The sequence below is a fragment of the Pleurodeles waltl genome, chromosome 2_2 (assembly GCF_031143425.1).
Source record: "Pleurodeles waltl isolate 20211129_DDA chromosome 2_2, aPleWal1.hap1.20221129, whole genome shotgun sequence".
Classification (NCBI taxonomy): Eukaryota; Metazoa; Chordata; class Amphibia; order Caudata; family Salamandridae; genus Pleurodeles; species Pleurodeles waltl.
The window spans coordinates 644745862-644769257 of NC_090439.1; the positions used below are offsets into that span (position 1 = coordinate 644745862).

At 44.4% G+C, this 23396-nt stretch overlaps 1 protein-coding gene across 2 annotated transcripts in view; it reads left to right on the plus strand.

The window, feature by feature from the left end:
• TGS1 (trimethylguanosine synthase 1) overlaps positions 1-23396 on the plus strand; it is a 279522-nt gene that overhangs the window by 28026 nt on the left and 228100 nt on the right. For both annotated transcript variants that reach the window (XM_069220193.1, XM_069220194.1), the window contains exons 2-3: positions 10817-10884; positions 21068-21261. In XM_069220193.1, coding sequence (XP_069076294.1) covers positions 10817-10884; positions 21068-21261 — 262 coding nt within the window. The remainder of the gene's footprint in view (positions 1-10816; positions 10885-21067; positions 21262-23396) is intronic.

Genomic DNA, 23396 nt, shown 5'->3' on the forward strand with positions numbered 1-23396 from the left:
AGTTAACAATGGAATAGGCTCGGAGGTCTTGATTTGATTTCAATACATTGCCGTACATAATGTGGTCCAACTGGGAAAATCCCTATGAGTTACCAAAGTCCCAAACCATCCAACAGGTAGACCTGAGACAACAAGAAACCCCGCCAAAGCATTGCCTGCTCTATAAGATGGCCGCACCTCCCCTTGCACCACAGAGCACACCTCCAAAAACTCAGAACCACCTGAGCAGCTGGTGGCAAGAATCCCATGCCTCCCCTGCTGGAGAGATAGGACGTTGATGTGTGTCATTCATAGACCTCTTCTCCAGGGCGTATACAGGGCTGACCGGGAGCCTGTACCACCAGTCATTAATGTCCAAAAGGTGAGAAGCGATGTAGTATGCATAAAAATCAGCAGCTTGAAAAGATGTTTCGAGAGGGACTTTGCCTGCCCGAACCCTCCACCCCCCAAAGTGCAAAACTTGTTCACAAAGTGGTAAACAAGTTTTGCACTTTGTGAATCCTTGTTTGTTGTCTTAGCAGATGTGCTATTTTGCTGCATCTGAATTACAACAAATCGCCAGATGCAAAGCCCTCTTTGGTGTCCACTTCACCATTCCTGTTGCGGTCCCCAGGTCTGAAATGTCTCAGGGGAGTAACAGGGCAGTAATACCACAGATTTGAATTCACTAAATGATGACCATATGGTGGCAACCTGTAGATGACATTGGGTGATCTCAGTGGCATCCTCAGAAGTGGCACAAGATCGGAGACAGTAGCCTCAGTGTAGGCCCACATCGCTCAGGTGCAGAAGTTGGCTGGCCGGGTTGTCGGGGACTGGGCAGATGTGGTTTCAGGGCCGAGGGGTTGGTTTCTGCGCTCCTGTGATGACTCCTATCTTCTTTGGCACTTTGCAAGGTGAACAGTGATGAAGCTCTTCATTTTTGATACCCTGCACATAAGTTGGACAGTAAATGGTGTACTTGAGTAGCATATTCTTTTCCTGTGGCCCACCTCCTAAACCACACTGGGAGACCTCTCAGTTCTTAGTCATAGTTGGTTGTGCTCCCAACGGAAGATGATTCCTTCAGGGTGTTCCCAAACAAAGAAAACACAACATACACTGAAAACAAAAGTACAAGCACTGATCTGTGTGCTTCAAGGTACAGCAGCAAGTTCCTGCCTACTCAGTTTGAACACAGCTGCTGACATGGGACTGATTTCAGTGAATTACAATATGAATGCTCCTCATGAAATAGTAAGTAAATTCCCTTTTTTGTTTCATGGTTTAGAAAGGTTGAAGACTATGAAAGCAAAACTGCATATTAATGAGAATGTCCTTTTTGTTGCTCAGAAACACATAAGAGTTGCTTTTCATTTAACAAGAAGCTGTTGAAAAGAAACTTGAATCCTTATTTAAGTATGACATTATTGAACATTCCACTGGTCTGACACCATGGGCTTCTCCCATAGCAGTAGTGCCTAAAAAGGACCATGAAGGAGTTGTCCACATCCAAGGACGCACATTGCTGACATGCTTATGCAATTGAATGGTGCCAAAGTCTTCTGTCAACTTCATTTGAATAAAGGTTATCATCAGTTAGAACTCGAAGAATGCAGCAGATATATTATATCCTTTTCTATACATGTTGTTTTGTTTAGATACAAGAAACTTAGTTTTGGTATGACACTGGCTGCAGAACTTTTCCAAGACATCATACAACAGATCATATGACCTGTTGTGAATGCATTTAACTATAGCGATTCCATATTGTTTTATGGAGCTACACAGAAGGAGCATGATTGAGCCCTCACACAAATATGTCAAGTACACAATGATGCAGCTTTTATTTTAAACACAGACAAGAGGGAGTACAACAAAACAAAACTGAAGTTCTTTGGCCAAGTCTGCTCAGATGGGAGCATCATGCCAGATCCTGCAAAAATAAAACTTTTAACACATTCTCAATCCCCTTAAGATGTTTCCATGCTTAGCTTTTTTCTTGGAATGGCCAGTTACTGTTCAAGATGCATAAAAGACTTTGCCACTGTTAGTGCTCCATTACGAGAATTAACAAAGAAAAATGTTTCTTTTAAATGGTCACGAGAATGTAAAGAGAGTTTCAAGAGAATCAAACATGCCCTCATGAATGCTACAGAAAAGGCTTACTTCAATCCAGAGTTCCATACAGAGGTTGTAGTTGGTGCTAGCACTGTTGGGTTAGCTACTATACTTGGACTGCATAGTGGAGCCCAAATGCAAGACTACATATTTTGGCCTATGCTAGTTGTAATTTGTCTCAAACAAAACATGCTTACTCATACCGAAAGAAGGGAAGTTTGGCTGTAGTATGGGCTTGTGAACGTTGCCATGTATTCCTGTATGGAAAGCTTTTTACACTGGTGACTGATCATCAAGCTTTGCTGACCATCTTCAGCAATCCAAAACCCAAGATGCCTCCTCGAATTGAACAATGGGTACTTCGATTGCAGAGTAGAGTTATATAATTGTGCATTGACCAGGAAAGGATCCGAACGCTGCTGACTACTTTTCAAGAGTGCCTATCCAAGGTCCTGGTACTCCCTCCAAGATAGCAAAGGCTTACTAGAAACATCATTGTCAAGTCAAGTACACCAACTGGTGTGTCGTTAGCCCAGATTGTCACTGCTATGAGTCATGATAGTGACGTGCTAGCATTAAAAGACATAATTACACATCAGTCATGGAATAAACATGTTCCACTTCTCAGTAATGGTGGAGAATATCAAAAGTACAAAAATTTCAAAGACGAATTGCCCAAAACCCAGGAAGGAGCTATATTGTGAGGATCCTGATTCCGGAGAGTCTTCGACAAAAGGTGATAGAAGTGGCTCACGAAAGACATTGTGGTATTGTTGCTACAAAGAAAGCTCTCCAAGACCGAATTTAGTTTCCATACCTCGATGAAAGAGTGGAAAAGGACCTCAAGTGAAAGTCTATGCAGACAAGAGGCGACATGCAAAATATCTCTCATTCAAACAAGGAGATTTGCTGATCGCTCAACAAATACGCAAGAGAAAATCTGCTGCTGCGTATGGTGCAGAAACTTTCCAAGTAGTGTCTACCAAAGGACAATTGGTGACTGCCCAAAGACCTGGGACGTCCATTAATAGAGACTCATCTCACTTCAGGCCTACATTTCATCAGTCTTCAACTCGAGATGGTGAAAGAAAGACTGCTCCTGCAAATTCAGTGACTGTTGCTGATTCCTTACCATCGTTAGCAATCTGTGACATTGAAGATTACAGTTTACTGCTCCCAGTAACCCAATCAGGTCGACTAATTAAAGCTCCAAGAAGATTAATTAAAGAGATAATAGTTGTACATGTTTCTATGTATATACCTTTTGTGTATGGCTAGTGCGCTTCTAAAAATTCGCAATTTTTCACTTAATAGAGCGGGAGATGTAGTTTCTTGCGTGATTTAGAAGTGAACCTTTCTGACTCCCCGAGGACTCCGTATTAGTGTGACATAATCGGTACATGTAATGAAAGCTTGGTTTAGAATGTTGGAGTTCAGTTACACGCAAAGTAATAGACATGTTATTAACAGTTCCCTGTGTGGCCTATTATTTCAGCGGGTACCAGGCTGGGGAAGACACTACAGCATGGTTCTATTTAACAGTCGAACCAGACATCTGCTGCTTTGCATTATTGGAACACTGCTGAAAATCCTTAATGTCAGCAACACTGTACAGTAAAGTACATTCTGGCACAAGGACGAGGTAACGTACAATAGTTAATGCTATAATATCACAGGAGTAATGGGAAAAGGGTATTCAAGGCTTAGGCGCGCAGAGCATATGTGATTGTGCTTTTCAGCTATTGTGTTGAATAACTATTAACTTAAGGGTAGGAGGCAAAACAGTCTGAGTTAAAACAGCACAGTCCACAAGCATTTGCATACTCTCTGTAGCTCTATTCTGTCGAGTGGAGTAATACTGGAAGATGCAGCAGAAAAGAATACTCTTGCTGCTAAGGATAGACCATACTGAGGTGCAAATTAGCTTCGTTCCTCTAGCAGGCAAAGGTGGACGGCAACTTTTCCCATCCTGCTAAGGTGCGACTGTGACAACCCAATAAGGTGCCCTTGAATAGTGTTTTTTTTTTTTTCTATGATCCCACCCATCTGATTTTAAAACAAAAATAATAATAAACATATTTTGGAGCTTTAACCCCTTGGGTGCTGTGGACGTAACTGTTACGTCCACACAGGGGCCCACAGGGGAATTGCTAGCCTGGCCCGCTTCCCTTTCCACCCCTTCCACCCCCATTCCCTCTGTGGCATCTGATGACATCAGCGCGCAATCGCGCACTGACCTCATCAGAGGGCCTGCGGATCGGAGGAGAAAAAAGCATTTCTCCTCCGATCACGTGGAGGGGGCGAGAGAGGCATGAAAGGAAAGGCCTTTCCTCTCCTTTCATGTCTCTCTCTGCATTTCTGATCGGGCAGCAGAAATACCACTAGACACCAGGGATTACCTTTTTTTAAATTTTTTATTTTTTATTATGTATGTGGTGAGCGACCCCTTAGGCAAGGGTCGCTCCCTTGGGGGCAAATTTACTTTTAGGCCATTTGTGCCCCCTATTTTTACTAGGCCAATCTGCCCCCTATTTTTTTAGGCCAATCTGCCTCCAAGGGCGGCAGTAACCACTAGACACCAGGGATTTTTTTTTTTTTTATACTTGCGCATAAGGGGAGTGGCCCCTAGGGCAAGGGCTGCTCCCTAGGGGGCAATTTATTTTTAGTCCATTTCTCCTATTATAATGAGGCCGATCTAAACCGCTAGACACCAGGGATCATTTTTTTTGTGTTTTTGTTTTTGTTTTATGTATGTGGGGAGAGACCCCTTAGGCAAGGGTCACTCCTTTGGGGTCACATTTACTTTTAGGCCATTTCTGCCCCCCTTTGGGGCAGGTCGGCCTATTTTTATTAGGCCAATCTGCCTCTAAGGGGAGCAGAAACCAGTAGACACCAGGGAGTTTTGTTTTTTATTTATGTTTATACATAAGGGGACTGTAGGAAGTTGGCTCTGTATGTGCTATCTCAAAGTAAGGAATAGCCTGCACAGAGTCCAAGGGTTCCCCTTAGAGGTAAGATAGTGGCAAAAAGAGATGATACTAATGCTCTATTTTGTGGTAGTGTGGTCGAGCAGTAGGCTTATCAAAGGAGTAGTGTTAAGCATTTGTTGTACATACACACAGGCAATAAATGAGGAACACACACTGAGACAAATCCAGCCAATAGGTTTTGTTATAGAAAAATATCTTTTCTTAGTTTATTTTAAGAACCACAGGTTCAGATTTTTACATGTAATATCTCATTTGAAAGGTATTGCAGGTAAGTACTTTAGGAACTTTGAATCATTTCATTAGCATGTATACTTTTCACATAAAACACAATAAGCTGTTTTAAAAGTGGACACTTAGTGCAATTTTCACAGTTCCTGGGGGAGGTAAGGTAATGTTAGTTTTCACAGGTAAGTAAGTCACTTACAGGTTTCAGTTTTTGGTCCAAGGTAGCCCACCGTTGGGGGTTCAGAGCAACCCCAAAGTCACCACACCAGCAGCTCAGGGCCGGTCAGGTGCAGAGGTCAAAGAGGTGCCCAAAACGCATAGGCTGCAATGGAGAGAAGGGGGTGCCCCGGTTCCGGTCTGCCTGCAGGTAGGTACCCGCGTCTTCGGAGGGCAGACCAGGGGGGTTTTGTAGGGCACCGGGGGGGACACAAGTTCACACAAAAAGTACACCCTCAGCGGCACTGGGGCGGCCGGGTGCAGTGTAGAAACAAGCGTCGGGTTTGCAATGTAAATCAATGAGAGATCAAGGGATCTCTTCAGCGTCGCAGGCAGGCAAGGGGGGGGGCTCCTCGGGGTAGCCACCACCTGGGCAAGGGAGAGAGCCTCCTGGGGGTCACTCCTGCACAGGAGTTCCGTTCCTTTAGGTGCTGGGGGCTGCGGGTGCAGGGTCTTTTCCAGCCGTCGGGAAAGGGAGTTCAGGCAGTCGCGGTCAGTGGGAGCCTCGGGATTCCCTCTGCAGGCGTCGCTGTGGGGGCTCAGGGGGGACAACTTTGGTTACTCACGGACTCGGAGTCGCCGGAGGGTCCTCCCTGAAGTGTTGGTTCTCCACCAGTCGAGTCGGGGTCGCTGGGTGCAGTGTTGCAAGTCTCACGCTTCTTGCGGGGAGTTGCAGGGGTCTTTAAATCTGCTACTTGAAACAAAGTTGCATTTCTTTTGGAGCAGTGCCGCTGTCCTCAGGAGTTTCTTGGTCTCTTGGAAGTAGGGCAGTCCTCTGAGGATTCAGAGGTCGCTGGTCCTGGAGAAAGCGTCGCTGGAGCAGGGTTCTTTAGAAGGCAGGAGACAGGCCGGTAGGACTGGGGCCAAAGCAGTTGGTGTCTTCTTTCTTCTTCTGCAGGGGTTTTCAGCTCGGCAGTCTTCTTCTTCGGTAAGTTGCAGGAATCTAAAGTTTTAGGTTCAGGGGAGCCCTTAAATACTAAATTTAAGGGCGTGTTTAGGTCTGGGGGGTTAGTAGCCAATGGCTACTAGCCCTGAGGGTGGGTACACCCTCTTTGTGCCTCCTCCCAAGGGGAGGGGGTCACATCCCTAATCCTATTTGGGGAATCCTCCATCTGCAAGATGGAGGATTTCTAAAAGTTAGTCACTTCAGCTCAGGACACCTTAGGGGCTGTCCTGACTGGCCAGTGACTCCTCCTTGTTGTTCTCATTATTTCCTCCGGCCTTGCCGCCAAAAGTGGGGGCCGTGGCCGGAGGGGGCGGGCAACTCCACTAGCTGGAGTGTCCTGCGGTGCTGGCACAAAGGGGTGACAGCTCTTGCCTGGGGGAGCTGTTAGCATCTCCACCCAGTGCAGGCTTTGTTACTGGCCTCAGAGTGACAAAGGCACTCTCCCCATGGGGCCAGCAACATGTCTCGGTTGTGGCAGGCTGCTGGAACCAGTCAGCCTACACTGAACAATTGGGTAAAATACAGGGGGCATCTCTAAGATGCTCTCTGTGTGCATTTTTTAATAAATCCAACACTGGCATCAGTGTAGGTTTATTATTCTGAGAAGTTTGATACTAAACTTCCCAGTATTCAGTGTAGCCATTATGGAGCTGTGGAGTTCGTTTTTGACAGACTCCCAGTCCATATACTCTTATGGCTACCCTGCACTTACAATGTCTAAGGTTTTGCTTAGACACTGTAGGGGCATGGTGCTCATGCACATATGCCCTCACCTGTGGTATAGTGCACCCTGCCTTAGGGCTGTAAGGCTTACTAGAGGGGTGGCTTACCTATGCCACAGGCAGTGGGAGGTTGGCATGGCACCCTGAGGGGAGTGCCATGTCGACTTAGTCATTTTCTCCCCACCAGCACACACAAGCTGGCAAGCAGTGTGTCTGTGCTGAGTGAGGGGTCCCTAGGGTGGCATAAGACATGCTGCAGCCCTTAGAGACCTTCCCTGGCATCAGGGCCCTTGGTACCAGGGGTACCAGTTACAAGGGACTTACCTAGGTGCCAGGGTTGTGCCAATTGTGGAAACAATGGTACATTTTAGGCGAAAGAACACTGGTGCTGGGGCCTGGTTAGCAGGGTCCCAGCACACTTCTCAGTCAAGTCAGCATCAGTATCAGGCAAAAAGTGGGGGGTAACTGCAACAGGGAGCCATTTCTTTACACAGACCCTAAGGGCAAGGGTCACTCCCCATGGGGGACACATTACTGTTGGCCATATCTGCCACCCCGCCCCCACCTGGGGGCAGATCAGCCAATTTTTGGAAGGCCCATCTGCCCCCAATGGGGGCAGAAAGACCAGCAGATACCAGGGAAGATTTTTTTCCAAAATAAGAGGGTGGGGGTATGGCCATACCCCGACCCCAAATAAATTGGGCCAAAGTTGTTCTGCCCTCTGGTGGGCAGATGGGGCAATTACCCCAGATCCACTCCCTGGGGTGGGGGGAGGGCAGAAAGCATACAAGATGCCAGGGAATTAAAACAAATATATATATAGAATAGTGGGATGGTGGCCTGGTTAGGCCCCCACCCCAACTGAAGGGGGTAACAGTCTTTCAGCTCTCCCCCCGCACACTAAACCATCTTACCCCATGGCAAGCAAGAGGTCACTTGATTATTTTGTGTTTTGGTTTTACATTTGGGCCATGAGAGCTTGGCTAACTCTCAAACTCGTCCCACTTGGAATGGTGAGGGCTGCACGTTTTGGACTTTGGGATGCCGCCATGTAGAAAAAGCCACAATACCTAGACACATCTGAAAACTAAACATCTGGGTGATTCCAGGATGGTGTGCTTCACAAGCACCCCGCGCCATTTTCTTACCTACAATGCCCTGCAAACCTCCAACTTTGCTGGAAATCACACATTTTTCCCACATTTTTGTGATGGAACCTTCCGGAATCTGCAGGAATCCACAAACTTCCTCCCACCCAGCATTGTCTCATTTATACCGATAACAATTCTGTTGCACTTGTCAGCTTAAAATCAATTTTTTTCAAACTGCCCTTTAGGACCCGCTTTGGTTCCCCCTCAATTTCAACATGTTTTGGGTCTTATCTGTCACAGGCACTTGGCCCACCTACACAAGTGAGGTATAATTTTTACTGGGAGACTGAGGGGAAAGTTGGGTGGTAGGAAATTTGTCCCGGAAGGGTGATCCCACAGAGAAATGTGGGGAAAATGTGATTTTTTTTTTATTTTTTTTTTTAGCTAAGTTTGAGGGTTGCTGAGGATTCTGGGTAAGAAAACATTGGGGCGATCCAAGCAAGTCACACCTTCCTGGACTCCCTTGGGTGTCTAGTTTTCAGGAATGTCTGGGTTTGGTAGGTTTCCCTAGATGGCTGCTGAGCCCATGATCAAAAACGCAGGTGCCCCCTGCCCCCCCTTGCAAAAAACAGGTAGTTTTGTGTTTGATAATTTTGATGTGTCCAGATAGTGTTCTGGGGCATTTCCTTTCGTGGGCAGTAGGCCTACCCACACAAGTGAGGTACCATTTTTTTATCAGGAGACTTGGGGAACCCTGGGTGGAAGGAAATTTGTGGCTCCTCTCAGATTCCAGAACTTTCTGCCACCGAAATGTGAGGAAAGAGTGTTTGTTTAGCCAAATTTTTAGGTTTTCAAAGGATTCTGGGTAACAGAACCTGGTGAGAGCCCCACAAGTCACCTTATCTTGGATTACCCTAGGTGTCTAGTTTTCAAAAATGGGCAGGTTTGGTAGGTTCCCTAGGTGCCGGCTGAGCTAGAGGCCAAAATCTACAGCTAGGCACTTTGCAAAAAACACGTCAGATTTCAATGTAAAAATGTGATTTGTCCATGTTGTCTTTCCTGTCGCGAGCATTAGGCCTACCCAAGCAAGTGAGGTACCATTTTTATCGGCAGACTTGGGGGAACGCAGAATAGCAAAACAAGTGTTCTTGCCCCTTGTCTTTCTCTACATTTTCTCTTTCCAAATGTAAGACATTGTGTAAAAAAGAAGTCTATGTGAGAAATGCCCTGTAATTCACATACTAGTATGGGCACACCGGAATTCAGAGATGTGCAAATAACCACTGCTTCTCAACACCTTATCTTGTGCCCATTTTGGAAATACAAAGGTATTCTTGATACCTATTTTTCACTCTTTATATTTCAGCAAATGACTTGCTGTATACCCGGTATAGAATGAAAACCCATGACAAGGTGCAGCTCATTTATTGGGTCTGGGTACCTAGGCTTCTTGATGAACCTAAAAGCCCTGTTTATCCGCGCAACCAGAAGAGTCCAGCAGAAGTAACGGTATATTGCTTTAAAAAATCTGACATTGCAGGAAAAAGTTAGAGTAAAACATTGAGAAATATTGCTGGGTTTTTTCACCTCAATTTCAATTTTTTTAATTTTTATTTCAGCTGTTATTTTCTGTAGGAAAACCTTTGTAGGATCTACACAAATTACCCTTTGCTGAATTCAGAATTTTGTCTGCTGTTCAGACATGTTTAGCTTTCTGGAATCCAGCATTGGGTTCACACCAATTTCTGTCACTTACTGGAAGGAGGCTGAAAGCACAAAAAATAGTAAAAATGGGGTATGTCCCAGTAAAATGCCAAAATTGTGTTTGAAAAATTGTGTTTTCTGATTCATGTCCGCCTGTTCCTGAAAGCTGGTAAGCTGGTGTTTTAGCACCGCAAATCCTTTCTTGGTGCCATTTTCAGGAAAAAAAACACAACCCTTCTTCTGCATCCTTTTTCCCATTTGTTTAAAAAAAACTAAATTTTCACTGTATTTTGGCTAATTTCTCGGTCTCCTTCAGGGGAACCCACAAAGTCTGGGTACTGCTAGAATCCCTAGGATGTTGGGAAAAAGGACTCTAATTTGGCGTGGGTAGCTTATGTTGACAAAAAGTTATGAGGGCCTGAGGGCGAACTGCCCCAAATATTAAAAAAAAAAGGCATGGCACCTGAGGGGAAAAGGCCTGGCAGGGAAGGGGTTAAATAGAAGTGCTCAGGCGTTTTTTTTTCAAAGTTTTAGATGTGCAACATTTTCCCACGCATTTCTGCCCACAAAACTCTTCTTTAGTCTTAGTTTGAACAGTATTATTATTTTCATATGTAAATATTTGAAGCATGCGTTTTTCAATTCACTAATGTATTTGTAATGGTTTAATTGACCTGTATTTGACCAGAAGAGAAGGAGTTAGAAGCCTTTGTTTTTAAATATATTTATTGTTCTGTCTCATATTGGACTTTCTAATTGTGCACCTTATGCAATGGTTTAATTTTCCCTTTGTGTCTTTCTTTTTTTTTTTTTTTTTTTTAGCGATCGAAGACTATACAATTTAGGACTGAAAGAAATCGATCTTAGAAGCGATGAAGAAGATTGGAGAGGTACATACTACAAAATACACCACTCAGATGTGTTGATTCAAATTAAGTGGCTAATGCATTTATAGAAGTTGGATAGTCCATTTGTGGCTAAAGCAACAAAAAACTGGCCTTGTCATCCTAGAATATATTTTGGTATACTTTTAAATCAGTACTGCCTGTGTAGCTATCATGGATGTGCAGATTTCTATTTTCCATGTTCTCCCTTAGCTAAAGAATTTTCTCATGCTACAGTGAAACTTCAGTGGCTATCACAGGTAATTGACTGAAGTTTAAAATGTGCAAGGGAGGTCATTAAAGTAAGCAGTTGAGCCCCTGTGTAATGTTGCAATCTTGCCCTGTAGCATACTAATAACTGCATAGCTCAGAGAGTCCTATAAGATACTTTTAATCCAAGTAGTAAAATAAAGTACAATACACTGATTCAAACATTTTTCTCTGTACATATGTTTCCATACTCATGTCGGCAGTGTCCTAGCTGATGTCGGTACGTTTTTAAGGTGAGCTTGAGTATTTGGTTTTTTAATTCTTCTGTAAATCTTTTATTTTGAAATCCTGCAACCTACTCTTATAAGTTTTGTGTACACCATATTGAAATGTTATTTTGTACTTAAACAAGGAGCTCAGTGTGGAAACCGTCACTGTGTTTTCTGTGTACTGACATGATGCACTCTGTGTTTGAAAATTTTTGGGGTTCATGGAAAACTGAGATTTAATTCGATGTTTGTATGATACTATCTCCAATAGTTTTTTTTAGCCCCCGTTAGAGGGTCATCTACCTACCTGTGCCTATTTGACAGCTTCAAGCACCACATTTAATCGATGTATGTCAGTAGGGGTAAGGAGATGCCTATTTTTGCGTGAACACCTGTAAAGTCTTGGGCAGATGCTGCAGGTTTTTCAACTCTGGAAGTGCATGGAATCCTGTTAACCGGACAGCCATGCCAGTACTCTGACCCACAAATGTGTATGTTTACTTGGCTTACACCCACTTGGCATAAGTTAACTTATTAGTCCCTAGTATATGGTACCAGTGGTGTCCAGGGCCTGTAGGTTAGTGTCCCTCATGGGCTGCACCATGTATTGTGCCACTCTGAGTGTGACAAATTAAAACAGGTCTTCCAGCTTGCCTCTGCAAACTGGTGGAGCAGCTTTAACCTACTAGCTCGACTTTTCCATTTAAACTAATGGCACAGCCCAGACCTCTGTTTGTAATATCTCTAAGTCTCCCCTAAGGCAGGGGTATAGAGCGCTAATGCAGGGTGCTGTATATTAACAAGCATTTGCAATGCAACGGGTATCGCGTTTGCTCATGTTAGAGCTGATCGCGTTGTAAACTCCTAACCCGACTTTTCATCTATCGGCAAAAGTGCTTTTATGTACGTAACCCGAAAAAGTGAAATTAACTGTGTAAAGCGCTCGACTTCTGCCAAGCAAAATCGCACTAGGAAAATAGAGAAAAAGTAGTCCACGATCCGACAGAAAACAGCAAACCTCGCATGTTTTCTGTACTTGGTTGCTGCGCTCGAGGAGGGCTAACCACCAGAAAAGGCACAACGTGTGCATGCCTTACACTAATGAAAGCAAGCAGATTTTACCAGGCAAGGTTGTGACGTGAGGTTGACAGGGCTCCGAGCCCATTTCTAATAACTAAAGCACCTCGCTGCGATACGCATGCGCGAATGCATGACGCAGGCTTGACCCTAAAAAATGGCACACATACCATTATATGCCACAGCAATAAAACCCTCAAATTGTCATTTTACTGTGGAGAGGATGTTGTCTGCATTGGCAAGTATGGGGATACATACTGACAACTCAGCTGTGCTAAGCCCTGAATCGGACCTCTAAAGTGATACTTTATCAGAAGAATCATTACATTAAACCTGACTTGAAGCCCGACTCAAATTTAATGTAACTTTTGAGTAAAAGGCAACTTTAGAAAGCTGCCACTCTGTTACCCAAGTTATCCAGTGGCCATAGGCAGATGCAGGCAACAGTACAGCCTTCTGCCCTCCTAGGGAGAGGTGTGAATGAACACAATAGAGGCCTGCTGTTGGAAGAGGTGTTTCCTCTCTCTGGCAAGAAGCCACACAGGTGTGATTCCCAAAAGACGTTTGATTCCCCAAGACAAACACTAGTCACAGTTAAAGGCAACCACAGGTTTTGCTGTTACCTTAGACCAATGGCAACTGGTTTATGGCAGGACTTCACCAGGATTTAGAGGGACCTTGTCTAGTCTAGTCTAGTGTCCAGGTGTTATAAAGCGCATGGCTACCCACCAGGACTTCCCAGTGCAAAACTGCAATCGGGTACAAAGACTGGCTTAGCTAAATTACTGAAATAAGGTTTTTAACAATTTTCTAAATTTGAGTTCCGAGTCAGTCTTCCTAATTTGTTAATGGGAGGGAATTCCAGAGCTTAGGAACAATAAAGGCAAAGGAGCAGCTGTTGCATAGGCTCTCATTATTCTATTGAGACAACTGGATTTCGAGTGGCAGAATCACCTGTGGTGTGGGAGACTGAGTCTAACCCACTACAGGTGACACCTGTCGCTCCAATCTGGGTTCTTCTCTGGCTAACTAGCAGTGCCTCATCTCTGCTCAAGGGCAGGGATGATTGGGCAGCTGAGTGCATGACATAAATGGTTTCTCAGGGAAGCCGTGGTCACTCAGGTCTCATCCGTTTCTCTCATTTACATTAGTCTCACATACACAATGACAAACAGAGGCAGTATATATTTCAATAATTCTTTAATAAAGCGACTGTATCTTAGGTAGCAAAGTGTGGACTACAATAACCAGGACGATACAGCATGACGAGATTAAAATTGTGACAAAGAGAGTAAAACATAAAAATATTGCTACCATGTTGTCACTAGAGTCAACAACTAATTCCTACCTAGGCTATGATAGAGCACAGAGTGTTAAGCTCTAATTCTGCCCTTCAGGTTCCCCTGGGAAGACATCATCCCCCATACCTGAGCAAAGGCCTGAAGTCTGCAAAACAGCTGTAGCCAAGCATTCGGCAATCATCATACAGTCGTGGTTCTCTGGCTGGAATATCCTTCTAACGTGTAAGGGACAGGAAAGTGTTTTTATAATAAAACAGCTGGTGTTCTACGAAAATGTCCCTACTTAAGGATGTGTATTTTCTATGAATGTTAAAGACTAAACTAATACCACGTTCACCAGCAACCTATCCTGCTGTAGCCTTGAAAGAAGCACAGAGTGAGCAAGAATGTCTTGTTTGAGAATAGAGTGCTGGCCTAGGCAAAAACAGTCAGATAGAGAGAAAATAAAACAAGACCGTAAAAGTGGCTACTGTTACAATAATAAAGCAAAGCTGAATAAAATACATCTAGGTTAAAGTGCACAGAGGAAGGCCTAGTATGTTAAAATAATGTGCATGGAGCTATAACTAAAATGGCTACACAACACAGCCACCAGCGCTCGCTCTGTTGGTCCTTGCACCGTTAATAATTGCAAATTTGATGAACGCAAAGGTCTTGACAGAAGATGGGGTGCCACTAGTCCCTGGATAAGTGTAGATACTTTGTTGTGTACTGCAATTTGCGCCAGACAAAGCACTCTAAAGTGTATCCTTTTGTGCACTGGTAGCCAGTGCAATGTTGCCCTGGCAGCAGTTACTAACTGAGATTTAGGGATGTTTAGCACAGTTCGGACTGCAGCATTTTGTAAACATTTTAGTCCTTTAATGACTGCTTTGGGACTACCCAAATATAGGGAGTTCCCCTAATCAAGACGTGAAATAATCAGGCCTTTCACCACAACTATTCCTGTTGAGTCTGGCATCTGAGTAATCTCCTCAAGGTCCAGGCAGACCAAAGCAGGTGCCCGCAAGTTTCCTGACCTCAGTTGCTGTAGTGAGCCTTTTGTCAATCCAGACTCCAAGGCTTTTCTCCTCTTCCTTGGGGGTGGGGTCGACTGCCCATTACAGCAAGCCCATTCAGGTCTATCCACCATGAGAGTTTATTTCTAACTACTACCACCACCTCTGTTTTGTCTCCATTTAGTTTGAGCCTGCCGGCAGCCATCCAGTCCACTGCATAGTTAAAGCATTTGTCAAGAGTGGCACGGTTCTGTCTGTTTGATGTGAGAGTCTTATAATAATTTGTGTATCATTGACGTGTAAGGACGTATATATAAAATAAAATCTGGCTGAGCGAGGACACCTGTGGCACACCACACCCCAGGGAGAAGTTCTCAGACTGTTAATCTTCTTCACAGACTTGAATGGTTCTGTGTTGAAGGAAGGAGGCCAACCACATTAGTGCTGTCCCAGAAATTTCTGCTTCTGCCAGCCTTTTGATTAGGGTGGAATGTGAAACAGTATCAAAAGCAGGCACTCTGGTCCAAAAGGATGAAGGCTGCAGATCCCCCTTTGTCCAGGTTTCCCCCAAGCTCTTCCATACCTGCTAACAAAGCTGTTTCAGTGCTGTAACATGCTCTGAAACCAGCTTGGGAAGGATGTAAAATTCAATTTTCCTCTAGATAGCAGGCAAGGGTTTTGTTGGCATATTTTTCCAGGATTTAGCTGGGTCCTGACAGGAGGGAGCTGAGACTATAGTTTTCACATACCAAAGGATCTGCATCTGCCTTTTTTAATAATGGCTTTACTATTGTGTGTTTCAAAAATGCCAGAATTCAAGGAGTAATTAAAATTTTAGTTAGAGCGGATATAATAGATGTTCTCACTTTTAAGCATAATATTTGGTGGAGCCAGGTCCATTGGCGACCCTGATTCAAGGAATGCTAGAATCTCCAGGGTATCTTCCGATGTCCTTTCAGGGAAAGAGCACAATTTGCCCAATCCTGGCTAATTAGTTCTTTTAATTGCAGAAGATCTGTAGTGAACCATGGGGCCTTCTCTTCATTGCGAGATATTTTTTTTAGGGCAATACTGAGTTCAAGTTATTCTGTACCCATTTCTCTAAACTAATATACTTGCTTTTCGAGTTCCCTTACAAATCAGGGATAGAGTCATCAAGTAGGTCATACTTTCGACGTTTGGACCAATTCCACCAAATCCTAACCTTATAAGGTTCAGGGTATGAGTTATTGGGCCCTGTCAGATAAAAGGATATTATTTTGTTATCTGGCAATGTAATCTCAATGGGGGTTTCTGTCTCTAGATCCAAGGAGATGGAGAAGATACGATCCAGTATATGCCCTTGCTTATGATTAGGGGCATATATCTGTAACATAAGTTGAATGGCTTCTAGATCCAATATGAAGTTCTTGATAATTCACAATTATTATTCTCCATAAGGAGGTTGAGATCTCCTAGCACAGAGAAATTTGCTGAGTGTGTAAGCCATGTTCTGCGAAATCTCCAGTAGAGCATGTAAGAACTGGGTGGCTGAGCCAGGGGGGATGATATATAGGGAATCCTGAAAAAGTAAAGGTAGGTGTTAATTCCATCAGAAAATGCAGGTATTTACACCATGGAAGTGTTAAGGGTTTGAATTTCCTTTTATCTCATCTTTATAAATGATAGCTATTCCTCCTCCTTTTTTCTCTCCTTCTCCATCCCCTTTTGACAATGGTGTAGCCTTTTGGGAGAATGATTGCTACATCAGGTGTAAGATTCTCCTGCAGCCATGTTTCGGTAAGGAATAAGACTGTTGGATTCTTCTCATCTAAGAGGGTGAGCAGATGTAGGCTAAGTTCGGGGAGGGACCTGCAATTTAGTAAATATAGTTGCCAGCTTGGGCTCTTGGGGTTAATATTTTGGGGTTTGTCTGAATCTGTAGTGCGCGTTGACCCAGCAAAACTCATCTTTCATACTTCACAGCTGAGGCTCTTCTCTTTATGGTACAGTTTATCGGCACATGGCTTCCCCTTGATCAGGTTATGTGCCTTCAGTTCATCAGCTGAATATTTGATTTTGTTTTCACCTAAACGGGGAGGGGTCCTGGACCTGATCCCGGCCTGACACAGACACATTAAATAGCTGGGCTGGGCGGGAGAAATCAGCTGGAGTGCTGATTAAAAAGTAAAATGCGGCATAAAGTTTAAGAGTTAGCAGTTTTAAAAGTAGCAGCTATATCAAAATGGAAGTGTCTACCTGGCAGCTCTGTTCTCGCATCTGCGCCCGGATCACATTAAATAGCCAGGCTAGGTGAGAGAAATCAGCTAGAGTGCTGACTAAAATGGCGCCCAATTATGGAAAACAGGTGAGGCAATGAACACGGCCTGACCTGTAATGAAAGTGCCACTTGCTGAGAACGAGGTTTTGTTTTTGTAGTTGTATTTATATAGTGCTTCGTAACAGATGAGGTGCAGCAGCCCTTTTGTGAACACATAGTACTATATTCCTTTCAGATTTTGTTTGGAGGGCCTGTGTTTTCAGTCTGGATATGTCAGTAGATTTTTCATGTGATAGGAGGACCTGAGATGCCCTTCTGTCACGTTAACTTGAAGTGAAGCTAAACAAGCGGGAGATGGGATGCAAAGGCTCCTAAATTGCTAGTGTGTGGAGGGAGAAATGCGTGAACGGAACGTGTTCTGCGTGGGAAGAAATACGAACAAACACCCCATTGTAAACCGCACTCGGTACCTTTTGGACTGCTGTACAAAGCTGTGACTCTCCCAAAAGACGAGCGAACATAGGCTGGTTTCCAGGAAGATTAGCTGCTGGAAGATGAAGCGAGGCAGGGGCGGAAAAGCGGTTATGTTTTTCTGGACTTGTGTCAAGCACTCCAATACTTTGGGGCCGATCTCATAGAATAGAAAACCACCATAAAAATAAAAACACACGCACAAGACACAACGACACAACTACACACATTTTCTGATTAGTTAAAGTATTGTACAAGTGAATAACAAACTCGGAAAACGGACCACGTGTGAGAAGCCTAATTGAAAAATGCCAAGGTTTTGAACGCAATCGCTTACTGAAAAAATGGTTTTGAAAACTGTGGCAGGAACACGTACATCAGAACATGAGCCAAGACAGGAAACAATTAAAAAAAAAGAGTCCCTCACCTCTTCCCCCCCCCTTCCCGCCCCCCCTCCCAAACAACAGAAAAACAAAACAATCAAAGCGTAAGGTAACTGTACTTGGCCGGTGCTCCTCAACCAAGAGCGGAAGTGAGGTATCAGTTCTTCTTATCAACTTCTTTGCGTTTACCTGCATATAAGAAGGATCCCGTCCAATAAAATGTTGAATTGAGACATTGAGGAATATGAGATGCTAGGTCACTATGAAGTCACACATTATTACACAGCTTCTATAAGCACAGGCAATTACATAGAATTTGTGTCTCCAAAATATTTACTTTGAAGGCAGTACTTTTGTTTAAAAGCACCACACCTAAAACAGCAGTTGCTAAATTAGCATTTTCGAACCTCCAAACTCAGCATGGTACATGGGATTTGCTCTCTTACTGCTCCATTCACAAAAGCTACAGTTCCAAATAGCATACCCACTTACCGTCTTATAGTTTGTAAAGATTTGCCATGAATGCTGTAAGTGGACCTCATTAAGCTCAACTTAATGACTCATTTTAGAGCTTGTTTTGCCCGCTGATCTAAAACAAAGAGTTTAGTATAGGTCCATTGGAAATGGCCCTTTTTGCAGAGTTATCCCCAAAATGTTTGCCTTCTTTCTCCCATTTTTTCAGGTCTGTTTTTGCTGGTTTATTGTCTCTGCGCACTTTACCACTGCTAATCAGAGCTAAAGTGCAAGTGCTCCCTAGGTAACTTATACTGTTGATTGGTTTATCCATAATTGGCATATTTGATTTGCTGGTAAGTCCCTAGTACAGTGCACCAGAGATGCCAAGGGCCTGTAAATCAAATGCTACTAGTGGGCCTGCAGCACTGATTGTGCCACCCACACATGTAGCCCTGTAAACATGGCTCAGACCTGCCACTGCAATGTCTGTGTGTGCAGTTTTAAACTGCCAATTCGACCTGTCAAGTGTACCCACTTGCCAGGCCCAAACCTTCCCTTTTGGTACATATAAGGCACCCCTAAGGTAGGCCGTAGGTATCCCCATGGGCAGGGTGCAGTGTATTTAATAGGTAGGACATGTACTGGTCTGTTCTACATGTCCTAACAGTGATATAATGCCAAATTTGGGTTTCCCTGTTGCAAGGCCTATCTCCCTCTTAGGTTAGCATGGGGGCTGCCTTTAAATAACTTTAAAGCGCAGATTCCCTTTTAAGGCAGGTAGAAATATGAAGTTTGGGGTCTCTGAACTCACAATTTAAAAATACATCTTTTAGTGATGTTGTTTTTTAGATTGTGAGTTTGAAAATGCCACTTGTAGAAAGTAGGCATTTTCTTGCTTAAACCCTTCTGTGACTCTGCCTGTTTGTGGATTCCCTGTCTGGGTCAGTTTGACAGTTGGGCTTTTCACACCTCTCCTCTAGACAGTAACACAAAGGGAGCTGGGGTGTAGCCTGCATATCCTGGTGAGCCATCTGTGCTGAGAGGGAGGGGAGGAGTGCACACTCCCACTTGAAAGGGCTGTGTCTGCCCTCACACAAAGCAGTCTTCAACCCCCTGGTGGGAGTCTGGGGCTTGGCCTGGCCTGGACAAGGAAGGATCTTGCAAAAATGTGAGCCTTTGCTTTGAAGTTTGCCAAGGGTATAAGTAATAGACCCAAAACCCCAGACTTTTAGAATCTTTCTGGAATCAAGAGGAACCTCTGACAAGGAGAAGAGCTGAAGAACTGGCCTGCAGTTGCTGCTTCTACCTTAAGAGAGCAAAGGGGGAACTTTGCTGTGTATCCTGCTTGAGAAAGTTCTCCAAGAGCTTGGAGTAGAGCTTGCCTCCTGTTGGAAGTCTCTGGGACACCAAAGACTTCAGTTTCCTTGACCTGCAGCACTGGGATCTGTGCGTTTGTGCTGTTCAACAGGAGAAACCACTGCAACGCCATCAACAGTGACGCTGGCCTGCACTGTGACCTGCTGATGCCGCACGGATCCGCAACGCCCTGCTTCGCACCGTGACCCTGGTCTCACTGACCCCGTCATCAGACAACTTCACTGAGCAGCTGCTTGCACCGCGACCTGTGGGCCCCGCACTCCGGCATCACCTGCTCACACCTGAGCTTGGGCATCTCTGACGACACAGCTCCTGCTGACACCGGCACCGCTGCCTGCACTGTGGCCTGTGGACAGCACTCGTGAGGTACACAAAGCACCGTCCCATCCCGCACCGCAGTCCCGGTCCACTGTCGCCAGGACCATCGACTCCAGTGTTGTCACCAGGCATCCATGCCTGCACCGTGGCCTGTGGACACCGCTTGTGAGGGTCACAAAGCACCGTCCCATGCTGCCCCACTGGTTTGGACCTACCGACGACAGGACTTAAGCAATGACGATGCTGTTGCCTGCACCGTGACCTGGTGAACCGCATGTCACACCGCCCCACTTCACACCGCAGCCCTGGTCTCACCAACGCCGCCGTACACCGTCACTGAGCCGTAGCCTGTACCGTGACCTGTGGGCACCCCACATCGCAATGTCCCGCTTCGCACCACAGCCCAGACGCCATCCATGCCAGCACTCCTGACTTCATCACCCCGGAGTTCGATCTGCAACGTGTGTGACTTCAAGGGCCCAATGACCCCCACATCGACTCTGTGATGCCAGTGGCTCCGCGCTCCGGAGCTCACCGCGAGGATCACGACGCCCTGCAATTTTAAAGGTACTGTTTGCGGGTCTTCCTGACACCGTAGCTGGCCCGTGACGCCGCGGCTGGCCTGAACTGTTGTGTTGATCACAACGACGTGATAGCCCCAGGTGGAGCTATTGACTTTAGGGAAATGTATTTGTGAGTAAATCTTGCAAAATTCATATCTTTAGCACTGTATGTTGGATTTTTATCGTTTTGTTCTTGTTTTACACTGATAAATATTGGCTAATTTTTCTAAAACTGGTGTGGTGTCCTTTTGTAGTGTTTTCACATATTACTGTGTGTTATGTGCAAATTCTTTACACATTGCTTCTGAGATCAGCCTGACTGCTAGTGCCAAGTTACCGAGGGGGTGAGCAGGGGTTATCTGAGTGGATATGTCCTTTATCCTGACGAGTGAGGGTCCCTAATTGGACAGGGTGCAAACCGATGCCAACTAGGGACCCTATTTCTAACAAGGTCTATCATTCTATAGTTGGTTCTCCTAACATTTCTGCTTTTAACTGTTTAACAGGGGGAGGCGAAGAAGAGGAACATGAAAACGTTGGTGAAGAAAAGGAGGAATATACTGTTGAGACAGTGGAATCAGAAAACACGAGTACCTTGATTTTGGATGATGACAGCTTGGACTCTGAAGCAGAACTGATGATAAGTATGGGGTTGCCTCTTAAGTTTGGTGGCCCCTCTGCTTCTGCAGAAAGTATCACGGTAAGCGGTGCTTTAGTTTATATTTTGCCTTATTGAAGTAAATGGTTAAGTGTTTGTTATTTTTCATCTATGGGTTGTAGTACATATGGTCTATACTTGGTTTGAGCCTTTCTTTTCCTACGTACCAGCACTGGTCTTTTAAGGTACTCTTATGTGAGTACCAACAATGTTGTATTTTTTGTGTGATTTTTATCTCACTTTTTATGGAAGTGTTTTGTATGCAGTTTATTTTGTACATACGCTTTATTCGGAATGACATAGGGCTACCGATGCACTTAATGGATCGATTTCCTCTTGGAGCTTGTGTAGTTACAGGAGAATATCACATGTTTGTTCCACAGATCTAGACTATTGTTTTCCATTAATTACCATTCACCTATTATCTTTAGCAAAGGGTATGGTAATTAGTGTTTTACTTTCCATGCACTTCTATCTTGTTCTTTTGGTTTAGGTGAGGACACACACACACACACACACACATTGATTCAACAAATTGAACATTGCATTAATTTAATACAGTAAACAGTAAACCCTAAAGTGACAGAATTGCTTCAGTGTTGAGACTCAGACTTCTATATGTGTACACTTGATTCATTGGCCCAATTAGCACCGCTTTTAAGCACCTAAAGTTGACTTTTATGTCCATGTATCTTGTATTCTGAGAATAGATAAATGCTGTGTTTGCTGAATACTTATCAGTAATATATATTACTCTGATTACCCCTCCTCCTCACAGTAGCTACTAAATGAGGTTTGTCTACCGTCACCCAAACACCATGTGGCCCAGCAAAACTCTTAAACAGGCCTCCATCCACTCCTTTTTTCACCCTTCTTCAGGCTCCTCTAGTCAGAGGGGCCATAGAGAAGGAGGAGACCCCCAGATCTTCCTATAATCACCAAGCAGTAGGTATGGAGGGTACATCATGCAAAGATAGGGTTCTTCTTATGTGCTGGGATGAGGAAGGGTAATCTGAGTACAACCATTACCGGTAAGTAATCTGCACATTACCTTCTCAACTGATTCTTCTACTTATCAAATCAGGATTTATCAAAACAGTACTAGCATAACCCAATCAATATCCAACATAAACTACCTTTCAGCAACACAACATGTCCCTTATGAAGGAATACAGTATTACGTGAGGTGAAATGTTACATCTGCCATTTCAGGGGCTTTTCCTCATATCCTGAGCAGAGACGTTTTAAGGCTTGGGTAAAGGGGGCAGTTGCCCAGGGACCCACCTTCCAAAGGGGACAGTGGGAAAGTCAGTTGTCTGCCTACCTCGCAATATAGAGCTTAAAAAGGTAGAAAACAGGTAATAGAATTCAAAGTTGTTCCAAACCGGGCCCCCAAAATATTTCTTGCCCCCTAAACGCTTGAACTGGTCCTGAAAATTAAAAAAAAAAAAAAAACGGTGTATAAGGGAAGGCATAAAGGAGCAAGCTAGGGATACCCTGACTCCCCTGGACCGTTCACAGAGGGGCATACTGGGGCCAAATTAAAACAATATGTTTTGGGGCTGCTGTGACCCCGCAGGACTCTTGCAGAAGCCAGTGACATCCTCCTTATTCTGCAAGAGTCCCACAAGCAGGGCCACAGTGGCTCTCTCTAGAATCCAGCTGGATTGCACCAATCATTTAGACAAGCATTTGGTCTCACATTCACTTGAGTTGGAGCTATTTACATAGTAAATTTATAACTGGACTTCTTTTGCCTCATTAGTCAACCCTGCTGAATATTTTGGTCCTTTCTGTCACTCCACATAATTCCAGTGGCCCTGCATATAGTTGAAGGGATAGTAGGCCTACTGGAATATTTTTTCGAATAAGGTCCTTAAACCACAAACTATTCCCAGATGCAAAACAAAAGTTCCATCCATAAGAGAGCTTACAATTACACTGGATGGTGGGAGGGGTTATTATTTTGGAATCCTCGCCAACCTAGTATGGGGACCCAGAGATGATGTAGGCAGAAAGAGCATGTTACGTTCTGGTCATCGGTTTGAAGGTGGTCTCATTGCCCTAGGACCATTGTAGGCTGAGTTATGAGCAAAAGTGTTTTGTAAAAGGAATGCCCTGCAAAGCATTATGGGGTGAGTTTCCTAGTGCTGATAATATTGTAGCATGTTGACTAA